General features: G+C 42.0%; 1 protein-coding gene across 1 annotated transcript in view; it reads right to left on the bottom strand.

Annotated features, from left to right (window-relative positions):
* Nucleotides 1–10,243: 10,243 nt before the first annotated feature.
* The window catches only part of galt (galactose-1-phosphate uridylyltransferase), a 31,974-nt gene continuing 23,194 nt past the window's right edge, over nucleotides 10,244–19,023 (bottom strand). The window contains exons 10-11 of the mRNA XM_085793834.1: nucleotides 12,152–12,306; nucleotides 10,244–10,675 (exon numbers count right to left, since the gene is read on the bottom strand). Of these exons, the coding sequence (XP_085649960.1) occupies nucleotides 10,577–10,675; nucleotides 12,152–12,306 (254 nt within the window). The 3' untranslated portion in view covers nucleotides 10,244–10,576. The remainder of the gene's footprint in view (nucleotides 10,676–12,151; nucleotides 12,307–19,023) is intronic.

The raw sequence follows: 19,023 nt of genomic DNA, 5'->3' as shown, positions 1-19,023 counted from the left end.
GGAAGCCCTAAAGGGCCAAGTCCGTATAAATTTTTTTATTATCGTTTTCTCGTGATAACGACTTATTATTTCGTTATCTCGAGATAACAAAGTCTGTTTTCTCGTGATAACGAATTAATTTATTTCGTTATCTCGAGATAACAAAGACCGTTTTCTCGTGATAATGAAATAATCATAGAATGTGTGGTTGACATGGTTGCCAAGCAACATGTTTCCCCGGTGCAATCGCTTCTGCTTACGGGGAAGTAGCAGCTGGTTAGCCGCTGTATGTTCGTAGCAGGGGGCTACTACGTATTAACTGACTCGCCGCTCTGTGTGTGTGTGTCGCGGTGATAATTTAACCGTGAAAAGTAGGCTACAACACACACAACATAACGTTACAGCCGCAGTGTTGTGAGTGAATCATGTCGGGACAACCAGGCTTCCAGGCCGCCGCCGCCGCCGCTGCTCTAGTGGCGGCCGGGCACCGGGGTCTGTGAAGCGGATTCATGAAGCCTGGTTGTCCCGAGTCCCGACATGACTCACAACACTGCGGCTGTAATGCTATGTTGTGTGTGTTGTAGCCTACTTTTCGGCTACAACACACACAACATAACGTTACAGCCGCAGTGTTGTGAGTGAATCATGTCGGGACAACCAGGCTTCATGAATCCGCTTCACAGACCCCGGTGCCCGGCCGCCACTAGAGCAGCGGCGGCGGCCAAGCACCGGGGTCTGTGGAGCGGGTTCATGAAGCCTGGTTGTTCCGAGTCCCGACATGATTCACTCACAACACTGCGGCTGTAACGCTATGTTGTGTGTGTTGTAGCCTACTTTTCGGCAACAACACACACAACATAACGTTACAGCCGCAGTGTTGTGAGTGAATCATGTCGGGACCAGAGCGATTGCTGGTCTGGACAACCAGGCTTCAAGAACCCGCTCCACAGACCCCGGTGCCCGGCCGTAGGTGGCTCACACACCCGGGGAAGGACATCCTGGCAGTGAGGGTGTGTGAGCCCTGAGCTTTGCCTTCCCCGCCGTAGCAGCAGCGGCGGCGGGGGCGGCCGGGCTCACACACCCAGGGAAGGCCATACTGGCAGCATAGTTAAGAGGAGAAACTTTCTGCTTCTAGTTTAGGAGCAGCGCAGCGGCTCGCGGCTGCAGCTCTGTTCACTAATACACTGACTCCATTCTCAGTGTATGAAGTGAACAGAGCTGCAGCCGCGAGCCGCTGCGCTGCTCCTAAACTTAACAACAACAACAAGAAGCAGAAAGTTTCTCCTCTTAACTATGCTGCCAGTATGGCCTTCCCTGGGTGTGTGAGCCCGGGGCCGCCCCCGCCGCCGCTGCTGCTACGGCGGGGAAGGCAAAGCTCAGGGCTCACACACCCTCACTGCCAGGATGTCCTTCCCCGGGTGTGTGAGCCACCTACGGCCGGGCACCGGGGTCTGTGGAGCGGGTTCTTGAAGCCTGGTTGTCCAGACCAGCAATCGCTCTGGTCCCGACATGATTCACTCACAACACTGCGGCTGTAACGTTATGTTGTGTGTGTTGTAGCCTACTTTTCACGGTTAAATTATCACCGCGACACACACACAGAGCGGCGAGTCAGTTAATACGTAGTAGCCCCCTGCTACGAACATACAGCGGCTAACCAGCTGCTACTTCCCCGTAAGCAGAAGCGATTGCACCGGGGAAACATGTTGCTAGGCAACCATGTCAACCACACATTCTATGATTATTTCATTATCACGAGAAAACGGTCTTTGTTATCTCGAGATAACGAAATAAATTAATTCGTTATCACGAGAAAACAGACTTTGTTATCTCGAGATAACGAAATAATAAGTCGTTATCACGAGAAAACGATAATAAAAAAAATTTATACGGACTTGGCCCTTTAGGGCTTCCGTAAAATTGTGTGAAAATAAAGATTAAACAATAGTTTATAGTATATAGACATTTTGGAAAGTTCGCCTGGATATTTTGTAGTAAAATCTCAATAATTTTGTCCTGCTTCAATTAATCAGAATCAACCACTGCAGAGACAATGTTCACATGTTGTACAATGATTTTATAGAGAGTTTGAGCTTCATCAGCATTATTCTAAAGGGCACTCATCAAAAATATGATTTTTTTTAGGCGAATATTAATTTTATTAATTTTTTTTCTGTGTGTCATCTTCATTTACTCTTCACCAGTAACAGATATACTGAAATTTACACATCTCAGCAATTCCTCATTTTTTTCCCTTTACTATGACACCAAAAGTATTCAAATAGACCTTGTGGTTGCAGAGATATACTCATTTTATTATGGATATGCAATTTTCGAGAAAAGGCCTAAAAAATAGGCTTGAATTCTAAAGGGTTAAAAAAAAAAAAAGTGTTGAAAGCGGGCGGGGTGAGGCAGTAAGAAAGTAGTTTCCCCTTTGATCGGTTTACACCAGAGGGAGGAATAAAAAGGTGAGTTCAGACGTGGATGATGCAACTCGAAATAACATGAAGCCAGCCTGATCTGTCAATAGCCTATGTGGTAAACAAAACCTAGTGTTCCTGGAGAAATGACAGCAGCATACATGTTACCTCAAGATCTGACATGAAGCTGATTGTCCTGAGCCTGCAGGGACAGTCTTTCTGTAGAGTCTCGGTCCACTGAGCCTGATGTGGAGTGATAAGAGTGACTGAGAATGAGTAGGAGCAACTGTACTCCAGTTAAGAACAACCCTGGAATAGAAACAGCAGATGTTTGGCAATTTTGATTGAGATTACTTATCAAAGTTCTAGATCAACATTTTGTAGATTGTTTTTTTCTAGAGTCAAAAGTTGCTCAAGTTATAGTGACATGTTTTATTTATTTTATTTTATTTTTTGATCAAGAGATGATTGCAACTCCAAGGTTCCTACTCCAAGGTTCCCAGTCCCGTCTATTGTAGGTAGGATTACTCATGTAATCTGTTTTGAAGGTGAGGCATCTTGGAAAGCCTGTTACCAGATATGACCTAAATCACTGGAGTGTGATTCCTTTAATCCCAATGACACGTTCCAGTATATACAGATACAGAAACTGTGATCCTCTAGTGCCAAAATTCATACTGCAGCATGACAACAACAAGCCCCAGACATACAGGCACGAAGAAGAGACAAACAAGAACGAGGAGTCCTGTAACAGATGGTCTCGCCCCCACAGAGCCCTGATCTCAACATCATGAGATCACATGAAGAGACAGAAGACAGCAACAAGCTACCTGCCAAGCCGGAACTGTGTGCAAGTGTACCACAGAGAACTGGTGCTGTTATGAAGACAATGGGTGACATCATGAAGTATTGATTTGATTTTTAACTATTTTTAACTATTATTTAATCTATTATTTATTATTAAATAATAAAAAACTACTCACAAAAAGTTAGAGATATTCAGCTTTCGGATGAAATTTCAGAATGTAGGCTACCTACTCTAAAATACCTTCTCTAAACCTTTGAATGCACATGTCCAACTGTTTAATGTTTCAGTACCGGGGACTGAGGCCAGGTGTTTCGTTCCTGTGTGGAGTCTAACATGAGAACATGAGATACTGCGGACTGAGGCCAGGTGTTTCGTGAACACGAGATACCGGGGACTGAGGCCAGGTGTTTCGCTCCTGTGTGGAGTCTAACGTGAGAACACAAGATACCGGGGACTGAGGCCAGGTGTGTGGAGTTTAACATGAGAGCACAAGATACCGGGACAGTGAATTAATGAAACGCTACAAATTGGATCGTGCAGGAATCATGCTTGTGGTTGATCTCATTAGAGATGCACTTACTTCTCCAACCCAACGCCACAATGCAATACCACCCGAAATGAAAGTCATCACAACACTGCTTCTTATAGGCCGGTCAGCAATCACAGACACTGATGAAAGCTGAGCCATTTTACCCTCGTTAATACCAAATTGAGTTGAAATGTTAAAAGTGCAAAGATAGGAGTTTCTGTCCATTCCTTGTTCACAGTTCTCCGAGAATGTTCTGGAATCACTCATAAGCTAATGGTGCGTTCCAGGCAGGCTTTTGAACCCGTAAGTCACGACTTCAAGTCACCAGTTACGAGTTTGTAGCGTTCCAGGCAAGTTACGAGTTACAACTGGGAACTGGGAGTACATCGATCTACGAGTTCACAGGTGGGAAGTTACGAGTTTGACTGTACATTCCAACGGGTAACCATAGGAACAGGTCGGAAAAACACGAGTTACGGGTTGCCTGGAACGCACCGTAAGACTCCTTGCTAGGAATTTTTAGGTCTATTTTGGCTTTTCTGACTAAGAGGGTCTCTCACGCTTTAAGTCTGACAGACTCTGAGTCTGAAAAGCCGAAATAGACAAAACACATTTCCAAAAGTCGTACAGTTCTTATCCATCACCCCGAGACCCAACTCTGTGGGAGCATGGGAAAGCCAAGTGGCCCCCCGGGGCCCCTAGAGCAACGGGACCAAAATATTCTGATAGAGGACTCTCTGATATACAACATATTAATATTTCATGATGATAAGTTAAAGCGTGTATGTTTTGTTGAGAAAAAGCAGGAATGGCTGGATTCACTTTGATGTTTGACCCCTGTGACCTTTGACACTTACCAATTGGCTTTATGCACAGCTCCCCTACTTCCTGATCGTACACCAGCTCCTTTAGCTAAAAATTCAGCCTGATAGGCCAAAGCATCTGGAAGCTATTAAAGAATTGCTGTTGAAACATTTCTCCTTTAATATGAGGTCGGAGAAAGGAGCATTGCTTTTTGGCTATTTGTGACCCTTCTGAATGTCACAGAGCTCTGAATCTTTTGCACACACAATCTACTAGACATTCTGGACCACATATTAAAAGCTCATCTTCCCGCATCAAAGTCTTGGTGTTTTATTCAAGGAAACGGGGTCAAAAAGGTCACAGATCAGCGACCTTTGACACTTGTGAAGGTCGCACGGGTTTGAAATTGCACATGGTGGATGGCCTTAGGCCCCGGACAAATACATGAAACTTTCAGCCTTATAACCCCAAGAATGTGGACGTTATTAGACAAAAGGCTTCTAAATCTAGGCTTTGAAGGCCGAGAAACGAGCCTGGACAGTCAGCTGTGACCCTTCTGGACGTCCGACAGGTCTGAAATTCTAGAGAAACTTTGTCTCTAGTGCTCTGAACAACCTATCAAAATCTCAGCTTCCCGCATCAAAGTCTTAGTGATTTATTCAAGGAAACAGGGTCAAAAAGGTTAAATTTAACACTAATCAGTTACCTCTGACCCTTGAATTCATAATAATGTTTTTCAGATAAAAAATAAAATTTCACTCATTGAATTAAAAATTACATTAAATGTGATGTGATGTGGACCAGAAAGATGCTGGTGAAAATTATGAAATAACAGAAAAAAAGAAAGAAGTCAATCCAACTTTTATGCACTTTATTGTTGAATTTTAACAATATAGCACCCTTTTTTTATTCAATGTTGAAAACAAAAAAGATGTTAAGACCTTTTAGTTACTAAGAAAATAATATAAGCTCAATTTGTTTTATTTTTTCATTTGCTGGTAACAGCAAGCTCAACCAATCAGACACGTCGCTGATAAATATGAGGATTATGGGTAATGTAGTGCTTCTCTGTGATATGACATTGGAAACAAAGCGTGTTTTCTTAAAATAAAGTTGATATTACACAGGGCTTTTGGACTAGCAGAAGCACATAATATTGTTACACAGTCTTCCTTTGATGGTTACAGCGTTGTGGCTAATAATCAGATCTTTCTTCAGAATATTGATTAAACAGAGCAGCTTTTTGAACGCGGAAGTGGTCTTCACCTGTAGAATCCACAACCCCCCCCCCTCCTGGTCTGACGCAGCTTCCGACAAGGACGTAATTTATTTATTTATTGATTGATTATTCTGCACCAAACACCATGATCACTAAATAAATAAATAAATAAATAACCGAAAGGACGTCCTTGCCGAAAGCTGCGTCAGACACAGCAGCATCAGGTTCAATAAAGATTTAAGGAAAAGTTAAAAAAAAAAAAAAGTTATTCTCTGCTCACAGCGTCTGTCAGTGCCGCAGCCGGGTCGGCTGGATCACTTGCTCTGACGCTAGGGATCCACTGGCGTCAATGCGATTTCTTGCCGGACGCGACGCCTCTGAAAAAACGGACGCTTCGGTAGGCGGGAACACAGACCGGCGAGTTAACGGACAGTGGACAAGCAGACCCCCGCCCCCCCGAGCTGTTCTCTATCTCGCTCCCCATTGGACAGCGACCCTGCGTCGGACGCATTCATTTGCATAAAGTTGAGCTCCGGTCAACTTTTGGACGCGCCGCAACTGCTCGAACGGACGCGCCGCGTACCCAGAATGCTTTGCGGGCGCGTCATTAACGGTTTGACGCGTCCCATAGAAATGAACAGGCAGCCGCGTCGCGGCGGACGAAACGAACGCCAGTGGATCCCAGGCGTGAGCGTCACATATCGCCGCGAAGGGAACTGCATTGGAATCAACTGAAAGCCGAGCGCGTCAAAACCTGACGAAAAACGGGCACCTAATGAGTCAAGCATGTGACGATGAGGGACAGTGACCGTTCGTCAGGCTGTTGACGCACTGGGGGTGAGAACGTGTTGATATATCATTGGATAAAGGTTGTAGGATACAAGGAAAGTTTTCTCCTCGGCTTACAGCAGAGAAGAGTGACTGACAGACCCGTGTTTCAGACCAAACTCTCTATGATTGCCGTCGGAAGATTTAATTATTTAACACAAACATTCCGCTTACTTCTGCTTTAAAGTATTGTTGTTTTTAAAGCAGCCTCTTTTGCATATTACTGTTTAAAGTTGTGGTAGTAAACCAAACAAGTGTTAATAGTGCATTGGATTCATTTTTAAACACACAGGATCCTGTGCCCAAACCCTTAATGTACCCTTAATGTAATACATCATTCTTTATGGCTACCATGATGATCTCCTCATTAACTGGTTTAAACAGTGATCCAATTGGGATATGCATGTGGCAGTGAATGATATAAAAAATCACTGCAGCAGAATGATGCAGTGAATCTTCCTCTACAGTGAAATTGTCATGGGGTGGTTCAGAGAAGCAGCGTGCACAATACAGCAGCAGAGGCTAGGGATTGGAACAAGGCTTCATTTATTAACAAGCTGATATTATGGGCAGCAGAGTCTTTGAGGGCAGAGGGGAGCAGACGCTGGACAAGGAGGAACCAGGGGAAAAGGTTGAGGCTGGCAGCTGGAGTGAGAGGCATGAGACAGGTGCAGGGGAAATGAGAAGGGGCAAAGCAGGGGGAAGTGGAGAGGATGAGCTGATCCAGTGCAGAGCAGGAGACAGATGGAGGCACGAGTCGGGCCGGAACTGGCTGCAGGCAGAGGGAGACAAATATCAGCAAAAAGCTCAAACAAGCCAAGACGTTCAAAAGAGGATGAGAATAACTGTGTCGCTGAGTCTACGATCTGGCAGCGCGGTGGAGTCGAAGCCTGGTACTTAAACCAGAGAAGATTGAAGATGATTAGCAGTTTTCCAGCCAGACACTTGTGCACCTGATGCCACTCCTGTAATCAGAGCACAACACAGACAGACAGACAGACAGAGGGGGGGCAGAGAGGGCAAAACAGAAATACGCGATCTCACACAAAAACACTTCAATTATCATATGTGATGCAGCTTGAAGTACCAACCTGGGTATCTGGGTATCTTTAGGAGGTGGGTTAAAAAATGAGTAGAAATGAAAAGGTACACCACAATCTATTTCCACTCCAAGATAAAGTGCTTCTACTCATTATTCTCCATGTTACATCAATTTCAGTGTACTCACCACTAAGAAATCTCCATTCTCCATTAAGTTACGTTACTATTGAAGTAATCCTATTTTTATCTAAATCTCATAACTTCAGATATATCATTCTACTTGAGAGAAAAAAAAACAGCACTAAGTTTCATATTACTGACTCTGCAGCAAAGCCAGAATTTAAACCGTGGGTGTAAGCAAAACAAGATCTTGTTAACTGGGCTTTGGTTTTTCTTTGATACATCACCAACTAAAATTCAAAAAATCAAAACATTACAACACTCCCACAAAAAAATACTTGTCCACCAGTCTCAGAACTCTAGGGATATGACTGAAAACAAAGGTTCTTCTTTCCATTTTATTTTTGGGCAATTGGTAGTTCTTCTCCTTCACCATCCACAAAAGTGCTTGCCCTTCTCCCTCAGGATTGTACTTAGTTTAACCTGCAGCTGCAAGGCAGTAATTGACTTTGGCGTTACGTGGCTTCTTCCCTGGTGTGGATCTTAGCCAGTGGTGCCTTGCTTTTCTTTCACAGTGTTAATGCTCAATTCAGCGCAGCCAATTTACATCCACGTTAGTTTCCATCAAAGACCACCAAGGGAGTTAACCCAAGGGTGTAAGAGATGCCTCAAGATCTCCAAAGCACTTTGCCATGTCATGGGACAGAGAGGTAAGTCAGATGTAGAACTAAAATTTAATAGAGACATGCATCAAAAATTATTCAGCATAATTACTCTGCATAATCAGCCTCAAGAAGGTGAGAGAGAAGGGTATTCCCAGTGAAGGGAATTTGTGTCTGAATACAAAAACAATGCAAACACATCTAGATTTAACAGAATCACAACAGGGTTTCAAAGAAAGTCATTTATAAAGTATGACTTTTTAAACTTGCTCTATTATCTCCACCCACTACACATATAAACACAATGTTCACATGAAAATGACAAACCAAATGGTTCTATTCATAATATAGACCTTAAATGGTGGCATATTCTCCAATTTGAAGATGCAGGAATGAAGGGCATGGAGAACCAGGGTTAACCAGTTAACCTTTGTGATATTCAGTCTAGACCTGTTAAACTGATATGGGATTTCAAACAGCCTTTCCATTGACCTTTGACCTCATCCTGAAGAAGATCAGAATACAACATGCTCCAGCATCAGAAAGGTTTGAATGAAACAGTGAGCACCTATTTGCACTACGGCCAGTATTCTGGGGCTGAACCCGACTTCTGACCTCCCTGTTGAGGGAGACATGTTTACAACGGCATTAAAGAGGAGGACACTGCATTTAAAGGTTTTGGCGTAGGTTTAAACATGGTCAGATTCTCCAGCCCAAATCCAGGTCATCTCCCTCACTTTCGAAGCAACACCACCATCTACTGTTGTCATTGTGAGAACACACCTCATTAGACATGTCAAGAGTTCCCCTGACATTTTTATTTGCATGCCTTCATCTAACAACCACAAGTGAATGTTGTTTACAGCCATTCATCTGTAGTCCGAGTGAGTAAAAAATCAAGTGTTTGTCTTTCAAAGTTTCACTCTTTTTTGTACAAAAATCTTTTCTGTGTTGCTGCTCATCTCCCATGGCTCAGTAAACAAACACTGTCCTTTGAAGCACAAAGTGGGTATTTTGTACTATAAGGACAAGACAGCTCTTTAGCTCAGCATGAATTTGAGAACAAGGACTGTGGATTTTGTCTCCCATCACTTACATCAAAGTTGCTTTAAAGAGGGAATCTCATTGTGCCAAGGAGGAGGAGAGGAAACAATTGCAGCAACCAATAACTATTTCAATGCACATATGGGGCATGGTAGTACAGTATTATACAACACAATGAGTACATACCCATCCCTCTGGCTCTCTCCATGGTGCTGAAACTCAGCCACTCTGCCCCTTGCTGTGGTTTAGAAACTATGAAGCCCAGGTTGTTTTTAGCCTTGTGTTTTAGTAAGTTAACGATCATTATAAAAACAAAACAATAGCAAAACTATAAAGAATTACAGTAATATCTTTCATTCAATTTAATTCTCAAATATTTCTTACTAATATAATGTAAGTTTTGAAACCCTAATAAGGCTGCTATTCATGTTCAAGAACTTTTTTTTTTTAATGTTCAAGAACTTAGCTGCCTAATAAAAGTGCATGAAGTTAAAATGTTCACTTAGGATATTAATTCCTCTTCTGCCTGTTTAATCAGATATTTTCTATACAAAACTAAGCTCTAAACAATCGTACTCCTTTTGAGCCTGAAAGTGACAGTTGACTAATTCGAGAATTGTTTTCCATGCAAAAAAAGAAAGAAAAAATCCCAGGAAACAAAATCCTTCATTTGAATCACAAATAACTCGTTGTGTTGTTGGACAAAACAAAGCTTTGTGGTTGAAAGCTTTGCAGCATAGCCAAACCACAAGCAAAGTTTGTTTAAATTCGACAGAAGGGACAGCAGGGTAGAAAAGAAGAACGTTCTCTTATTATCGCCCAAAAACAGGGAGGAGAAGATACATAGCACATTTTGTTTGAAGTCCATTTCATAATTACAATAAGGAGCCCAGTAGCAGATTTGTGTACACAGAAATGTATTAAAATATATACATATATTGTACACTGCAAGTTAGAATTATTTTCAGTGTTCATGTGTTGGCATAGGCACTTTTTTTTATGTTTTTCTTTTCTTTTCTTTCTTTCTTTTTTTTTTTTTTACAGTACTTCCAAAACAAAACCAATAAATCAACCACACATTCCAAATTAATACTGTGCTTCAATTAAAGCTGGGTTCCCTTTCTATTTTCCTCCTTCTTCTTTGTCTTTACTTCCTCCCTTTTCCTGGTGCCCCCTGGTTTTATAGTGCTCTTCTGGCAGACTTCTTAGCTTCTCAGCAGCCTAAAAACACAAACACACTTCTAAAGACAAATACAGGGACAAAGAGTAATTCACTGAAATCCCGGATTTGCATTATAATTAGTGCTGGAAAAAGGTTTTTGTTTACTCTGAAATGTCAGTTTGCTGTTTTACCATTGTCTTTTAATGTAAGTTATGCATGTAGTATGTTTGTCAGAGAGCTAAGCATCAGATTCTGTTGATTAGCTCAGATAATTTGTAATGTAAAACTCTGAAAATGCCACAGCCTCAAAAAACACAATCCAAAAAAAACATCTGTGGCAAGAAGAAATGTCAGCTGTCACAAGTCAGAATGAGAGATGAACCTCTTCTGTCACATCGACAAGATTATCAACCGTTCTTGTGTCATGTTTTCCACTGTTGTGAGGCTAACCAGTCCCCCAGCATGACTAAGGGTAAGGGTATTAAGCTTATGTTGTCCCCCAAGGTTCGATTCTTGGGCCACTGTTATTCAACCTGCACATGCCCCTGTATCGCTGGGTAAAACCTTGACGACAACAGTGCAGCATTAATGAAGTTGATCGTAGCTCTTTCTCGTAGTGCCTGGGTGCAATTAAATTTCCTTGAATTAAATGAAGATGGGAAAGTCATTTTATTTTAAAGTTATTACTCAGGTTGTTTCCAGAGCTATAAATACAAACACCCAAGACAGAAATCATGGTGTTTTAATTGACTCTGATCTGAGCTTCAGCAGACACATCAAAGCAATACCTAAATGAGCATTTTATCATCTCAAGAGTAAGATTTGATATCTCCTGTTCAGACAAGACCCAAGGAAACTTGTTTATGCCTTCATGACAATTGTAATGTTCCCCCCGAAAAATCCATTTGACATGCAGTTCATTCAACAAGAATGAGAAGGAGAAGAGCTGAGCACATCTCTCCTGTTAAACCCTTAAATCTTTACACTGGCTCCCTGTGGTCAACAGAACACAGTGGATCCAAGGTGTTGGTATCAGTCCCCAAATCACTCAACAACGTGGGGAAAAATAACATCAACCAAATTTGTATTGTTGCCGACCTTGAAATCTAAATGAAAGGTCTTTGGTTGATTGGTTTCTCTGATCCACTTTTACTTGTTTTGTAGCAGGATCTTTGTATAATATTTAATGTTATGCATCTTATGTTCCATATATTATACACTTGTACTAATTGCTCTTATTCTGTTTTTAATTGCTTATATTTTATGTTGTATGGTGTGGTAAAGAAAGAAGTCTAGCAAACTTCTGTCTTATTAAGAGTGCAAAATCTAACTTCTACTTAAATGAATCCATAAAAAATATCAATGATCCAAAAAAGAAACTCGCTAAATCCAATTGCCCTTGCGAAAGAGATCCTGAATAAATAAACGTGCGGTACCCTAACATTGTTTGTCTCTATGAAAACCAGAACAGTCACTCTGTGTCTTCAGTCTCACGACTATATGACAGGGGGATTGTACATGTGTTGTATACTGACCTGTTCAGGGGTGAGGTCTCTCTGCTCCAGGGCGAGCATCTCATATCCGACCATAAATTTCTTAACTGAAGCTGAGCGCAGCAGAGGAGGGTAGTAGTGAGCATGTAGCTGCCAGTGGGAGTTGTCTTCTTTTAAATAGGGGCCAGTAGGGGCTCCTGAGTAAAGAGGGGGAGACATTTGAGTTGAAACATAGGGTTAGTGTAACACTAAATGGACACAAGGTCAATCAGAGACTTTGGTTACACTGATTAGCAGATTAATCAAATCTAACTTTACAGCTAATGTACTCTATCGTTTCTCAATTACCCATTTCAAGAATATTATTATTTTTTTAAACATTCACAATCAGTAAAATCAAGCAGTTTTTTACTCATTTCATTTCACTTTGTCAAAAGCTATTTAAATTGTTTGCACATATATCAGGACAGTTTTGACATTTTTGTCAAAAAAATAATAATAAAACAGCCGGGAACCAAATGATGAACCCCTGTCTACCAACTGAGTTACAACCACACTATAACACCATCCTAATGGCCTATGGGCTTTAAGCACAGCTCCACTACTTCCTGAAATAAGCCAGCTCCTTTATTTCCTGTCTTACATTATTGGACCAACTAATTAATTCAGGTGTGTCTGACCTCACAACAATGGTCAGACACACCTGGATTAATCAATTGGTATTGTCATTCTACATGTTAAAGGGATAGTTCAACATTTTGGCATATTCGCCCATTGCCATAATCCCTATAGTTTTAGGAGTAGGTTCGTTACCTTTAATTGTCGGTGAAAGCTATTTTTAGAACGGCGGAGCCGAGCTACGCTACGGAGGCTAATGAGATTTCTTGGTTTCCCTCATAAAACTCATCAAATACACAATCCAACAACTCCAAAACGCTCTGGTGGACAAGATGTGACCTGCACATTCACCACGCTATGAGATAATAATGGAACGTTACAAAACAGAGTTGTTTTCGAGGTAAATTCATGCAAAACCGTTGATGTGCGTCACCGTCGGGGGCAGTTTTTTGGCAAGCAGTATCTGCATTTGCCTTGAAAACAACTCTGTCTCGAAATGTTCTGTTATTATCTCATAGCAGCAGTGCAAGATAAATAACATTTAAAAATGGACCCTGTCATAAAATAAATAAATAAAATAACCAAAAGAAAAAATAGAAATCCTCTGTGAGGCACTTTGTGTTACATTGTATGAAAAGTGCCATATAAATAAAGTTGATTTGATTTGATTTGAAATAGCAGCAAGTAATTACAGCAGTACAAAGTGTAAAGTGCGGAGGACAGACTTAAGGCATTAAGTTCATATCAGCATTGCTGTTCTGTCTTTGAGGCAGCCCAACCTGCTGCCTGAGGGGAGTTGGGAGAACAGTTTGTGTGCCGGGTGGGTGGGGTCCTTTTTGATAGATGATGTTCTGCTTCTGAACCTTGCTGACATAAACGTCCTCCCAGGTGGGGAGGCTGCTGTTGGTTATTTTTTGTGCAGATTTGACCACTTGTTGCAGCACCTCCCTGTCAGTCACAGAGCAGTCCCCGTACTAGACAGTAATGCAGAATGTCATCGGGCTCTCCACCACACACGTGTAGAAGGAGGTCAGGACTGCAGGGCTGAGGCGCTGGTGGTGTGCCTTCAAAATGATGCTGGCTGTATTGGTGGCCCACCTCAGATCGCTGGGAATGTGCATGCCCGGGTATTTAAAGGGTGGACACTATCTCCACAGCTGCTTCCCCAATGAAAAGGGGGAGGGTGGGGGTTCTGTTCGGAGAAATGCACAGAAGTTCTGCATTTCTGGTCAGATGGAGTCACATTATGTCCATTTTGTTACAGTATCAAACAAGCCGACATAGGCCAGAAAGAGCACTAGAAAAGGAGGTCTGCTGCTAGCCAAATCAGCACATCAGCCTGCTTGCCTCTCCTCTGTCTCCATGAACACCGCTTCCTCTTTCCCTTGAGCTGGTATGTTTTACCCCTACAAGCTGCTGTGCTCGGGAGCTGCATTCTGCCCAACACTGCTTTAAGCTCTGGGAGCACTGAATTAAAGAAGTGAAGTGAAGAACTGTTGGTATGATTGGTCCACCGACCTGTTGTTGATATACCAGTGCCCATGTTGTCTGGATAGCAAATAGACCTGAGTCTCCCTGAGAACCCACAAATGTGCTGGTCTTAAAATGAGTCCTGGTCAGTCAGGTGCATTTCTGGTGTATTGTTATCATGTGAACCACACTGTTTTACAATGAATCCTACAAATCCCCATGAATCTCTTTATATTTGCCTGCCTTTAGTTGTCTTGGCAACCACTCATTCAATTCATAACATTCAGGTCTGAAGAATATTGCTTCAACAATGGATGATGTCATCATGTTCTTTAGGTCCGTGTCATCAATTACTCTCAGAATGTTGACAATGGACGATAGCATCAGAATGCATTACTGTTGGACTTCATTTGATCTGTGAGTCAAGGACAAGAAAAGTTCCTCTCCACGTTTCTCTGGACGTCTAAGAAGACAAAAAGAAGATAATCAGCCATCATGAGCTTGAAGACCAGACAGTCCCGCTACCGTGTTCTGGGTCCTGTCTCCCAGGTGGATGTGAGCCTGTTTGGAGGCCTAAAACCAAGACCACCCTCCCAATCAAAGCTTTCCATGGCCCAGTCTCAATCAAGAGAGACTGCTCGAATCGTCACCAGTGACAATTTGAAGGACAGGAGGCGCCAAAAGAAGAAGGTGGGGGCAGAACCAAAACATCTCTGCCTCGAACAGATTGCAGAGAAGCCGTGGATGGAGCTGAGGGCCAAAGGTGAGCAGAGCCTGCTATCAGAGTTTGGACTAAAGCTGACCCACCCTCCACCCATTAACAAACCATCTAAAGCCCTGTCCTGTACACTCTCCTTCTCTCCTAAAGCCTGCCTCCCGCCCATCCCAAGTGCTGCCACAAAGAGGTCCGAACCCCACTGATCTGTACTCTCCTGCTACTGTACCACCATGAACACCAGCATGTGGGTTTTCCCTGGGTGCTCCGGTTTTCCCCATAATCCAAAAGAAATATGTGATTTGTTTTAATATGAAAATAAATGAACAGAATATGAAAATAAATGAACAGTGCACATGGTTTTTTATTGTTAAATAAAAATTACAAAATACAAATGCAACTGGCTTTAGTATCCCTCCACCACTGTCAGGTTATAAGAAAGTCTAAATGTGAATATAAAAAAAAAATAAAGGGCTTCTCAGAGGACTCTCAAATGTCTGGTCTTAAAGAGGAACTATGAAGTCCGGTTGCTTTTCCGCTGTTTTGCTAACCCTCATCCTGGCCATGTGTTTACAACGAAGCCGGAGGGAAATCAATCAACAGAGCCATAGATAACATGTTATACAATGTTACGATGTGTATATTTGTGTCTTTTAATCTGTCATAAACAAGAGGTTACGGGGCGCGTTTGTGTCAAGGTGCACAGAGACGAGAGCTGGGACACCAGGGCAGCGGCCCCGAACTTGCAAAGATGTTTTTCAGCCAAGAGACGCAAAGTGACACCCATGTTGAAGGCAGAGAGCCTCCATTCTCCCTCGTAACAAGTTAAGCTATTTATTAAACCATCACAATTACTCAAAAACGGTTTAATTAAGGTACACATGTAGCATAGTTAAGCTACAAATCCTGCATAGTTCCTCCATAATGACGCCTTCCTGATACAGTATAAGGTTCAACACTATTGCGTTCAATGCCCAAATGCTATACATTCATGCTAGAATGAATCAAGAATAAACTTTCTAGTGTGAAATCACCAAATCTCCTATGGGGGCCTGGTAGTTTGAGATCTGGTGACTGTGAACGTCACATTTCTACTTAATTTTCATATTCATGCAGACCACCAAGAAAACATTGTTCATCTGTCTTCCTCATGTTTTTCTGCCTCTTTATCCCCGTTTTTCCTTTGCCACTGTCTGCATGCGCAACGTCACAAACTAGTGGATGAATAATTACATTATTGCAAAAACCTCCAAATCCTCTCAAGAGGGTCATTACCAGAGATACATTCTCAGTGATTTGTGACTGTATTCTTCATTTAAACACCTCTTTTGCTGCCTGTTTGGCTCTGTGATCTTAGTGGAAGGTAACGAGGTGATCAGGGAAGTAGAAACTGCAGTGACATATCGCTCTTAAAAATAACACAAAAGACTTAAAAAGAAAAAAAAATCCCTGGAGCTATTGTGAGCTTTTCCTTTAGAGGTGGCTTCCTGACAATGGGAGCTGATCAGACACAGATAGAGGCGACAGGAGGGAGACATAAAGGAAACTAATGGATAGCAAAAGAAAAAGAAAGAACAAAGAAAAGACTAAAGAGTCTAGATAAGGAATGGATAGAGATGAATGCCCCTATTAGTAGACAGTTACAGAATTTTTATAATATCCCCGTGTTGGTTCTGCTGCAAACTGTGTGGCCATATATAGTATGTGCATATTAATATATGAATTAGCATAAAAGTTACAGATACTCCTTGACAGGGGGACCACCTGTTGTTACTGGTGTAATAATCAGAGACAAATCATAATAAGGTATAAGCAGGTACCTTTGTCTAATCCATGATTTCCCAGATGACTCCAGCACCATCCAACCACTTCTCCCTCCCTCTCCACTCTGCCACTAATAAGCCTAGCCCTAAATAAAAGCTGGCTGCCTCCAAATGAGCTGAAATAAAGCAGAAACACAGATGGGGAGATAAAGCAGCTCATTATGTGAGCCAGGTCTGGGTGTGTGTATGTGGATAAGAACGCATTTTACTAAATTAGGTGGTCAGTGTTTACAGTATGTGTAGCAGACACAGTGTCTGTTAGAGTCTCTTTTTCCTTAATCCCCCTTGATGATCTTAAAATAACACCAGTGTTTTAGGAGTTGAAAGTTCCTCCAATTAAAAAACCATTGAAGTAGTCTATCAACTTCAATAACAGCACTGGAAAAGCACTGAAAAAGTGGTTCATTGTTTTTGTTTTTTTTTAAGGGAAAGGATTCTTAATTCCACATTGTTAGAGGATCATGAAACAGTTTCTGGCAGTTGATATTCAGAGATATTTGTTGTAATAGTGGGAAGTAATTCCATTTTAATTTGATTTTTTTTTTCATACTCCAGATGGCATATTACACTAACTGATCCATGGGAAAAGCGGTGCAGTGGTGTAGTTTATTTACCCAACCACTCTCCTTCTCTCTGCTTCACTTGATATGGCAGGACCGGTGTAACGCATCTCAAGCCGACGGTCGTGTGAGGGATTTTAGACAGAAAATAGCAGCTGCAGGTGTTTTGACACAGAGAATGAATAGAGGCAAACCTCCCTTCAGCAGGCTTGTAGCTATCGGCCTGACAAAGCTTGTTAGTTCACTTTGGAAAAGGTAACATTACTGTACCTCAGTTAAAGCAGAAGTAAGTGGTCCGGTCGTTTTCGCTAATGCTGCGTTCCAGGCAGGCTTTTGAAATCGTAAATTACAGCTTCAAGTCACAACTTACGACTTTGTAGCGTTCCAGGCAACCCACTCGTGTTTTTCCGACCTGTTTTACCTGTGAAAGTCACTATAACGGCCACTCGTAACTTCCGACCGGTGAACTCGTACCAGATCGAACTGGTACAACTTCACGGTCGGAAAAATACGAGTTTCCTTGAACGCACCATAACAGTCCTTGTCCCTACGTCGCCACATTCACGGCGTCCCTTGGCTGCACACACAGCCCTTCATGCCGTTCTCTCTCCTCATTGGATAAAAACTGTAGGATACGATAAATGTTTTCTCCTCGGCTCAGAGCAGAGCAGAGTGACTGACAGACCCGTGTTTCAGACCAAACACTCTATGTAAGTGATTGCTGTCGGAAGATATAACTATTTAAGACTTATATTAACACAAATATATCACTTACTTCTGCTTTAAGGATGGCACAGTGATGCAGTGTTTAGCACCCCGCAACCCTGCACAGATAAGCAGTAAGGCCAAGAGATGGATGAATGTTTTTTGGGGGGGCAACATGATCCAATCTATTGGTTTTAACAAAAATCTTTTTCTTTTTTGTTCTTAGTGTGTGTGTTTTTGTGTGTTTAGTACAATATTTTCCTCTACAAATGGTTCTGTTTGTCACGAAAAAAAAAAAAACGAGGTGAATTCCTGCCTATAACCTTCAAAACAGCAAGGTAAACTGACCTATGAGTTTAGTGTCTACCTGGGAAATAAAACGGACTAGAAGATTAAAGGCAAAACTTAACACAAGATCTGTAGGAGCCTGCAACTTTAGACTGAGATTTTACTTCAAAGATGTGATATCTGATAAAATAAAAAAGAAGAAAGTGAGTCAATGACTGTGTCTTCTCCTGCCCTGTGTCCTTTTCTCTGCGCTACACTTTGGGAGGGAGCGTATCATCTCTCTTTTTATAAACTATATCTTTCATGTGGGCTGCCTTGCTCTGAGCGTGAAAAGGCAGCAACGGACTGACAGCAGCGGGTCAGCGACCCCGGTAGTGTGTTCAAAAAAGATACAGCTCTTCATTCTCTCAAAGAGATGAGATGATATAATCAGGGCTTGAAAATGGTCTCTCTTCAATATCTTAGGTTCAGTTACTTCCTCTCTGTGGAGCCATGGACTAAATTATTTCTTCCGTGTGGTAAGTTTTTATTAGTCATACCATATGTACATGCATCAGCCTGAGGCTACTTATAAAAGGTGAAAGAGATCACAAAGAGACCCAAATATATATTCATTTGGAGAAAGTAAGAGGCCAATGTAAGGGAGGAAGAAAGCCTGTGTTCATGAGCACATTACCAAAGATCAGTGTTCTTGCTTTTTGAGAATTGTTAAACCATTCTGTCAGAAACACAAGC

This window comes from Trachurus japonicus, chromosome 12, assembly GCF_045865225.1.
Source record: "Trachurus japonicus isolate A0001 chromosome 12, Traja_1.0".
Classification (NCBI taxonomy): domain Eukaryota; kingdom Metazoa; phylum Chordata; class Actinopteri; order Carangiformes; family Carangidae; genus Trachurus; species Trachurus japonicus.
Note: the sequence above shows the minus strand (reverse complement) of the source record. Positions and strands in the feature narration are given on the sequence as shown.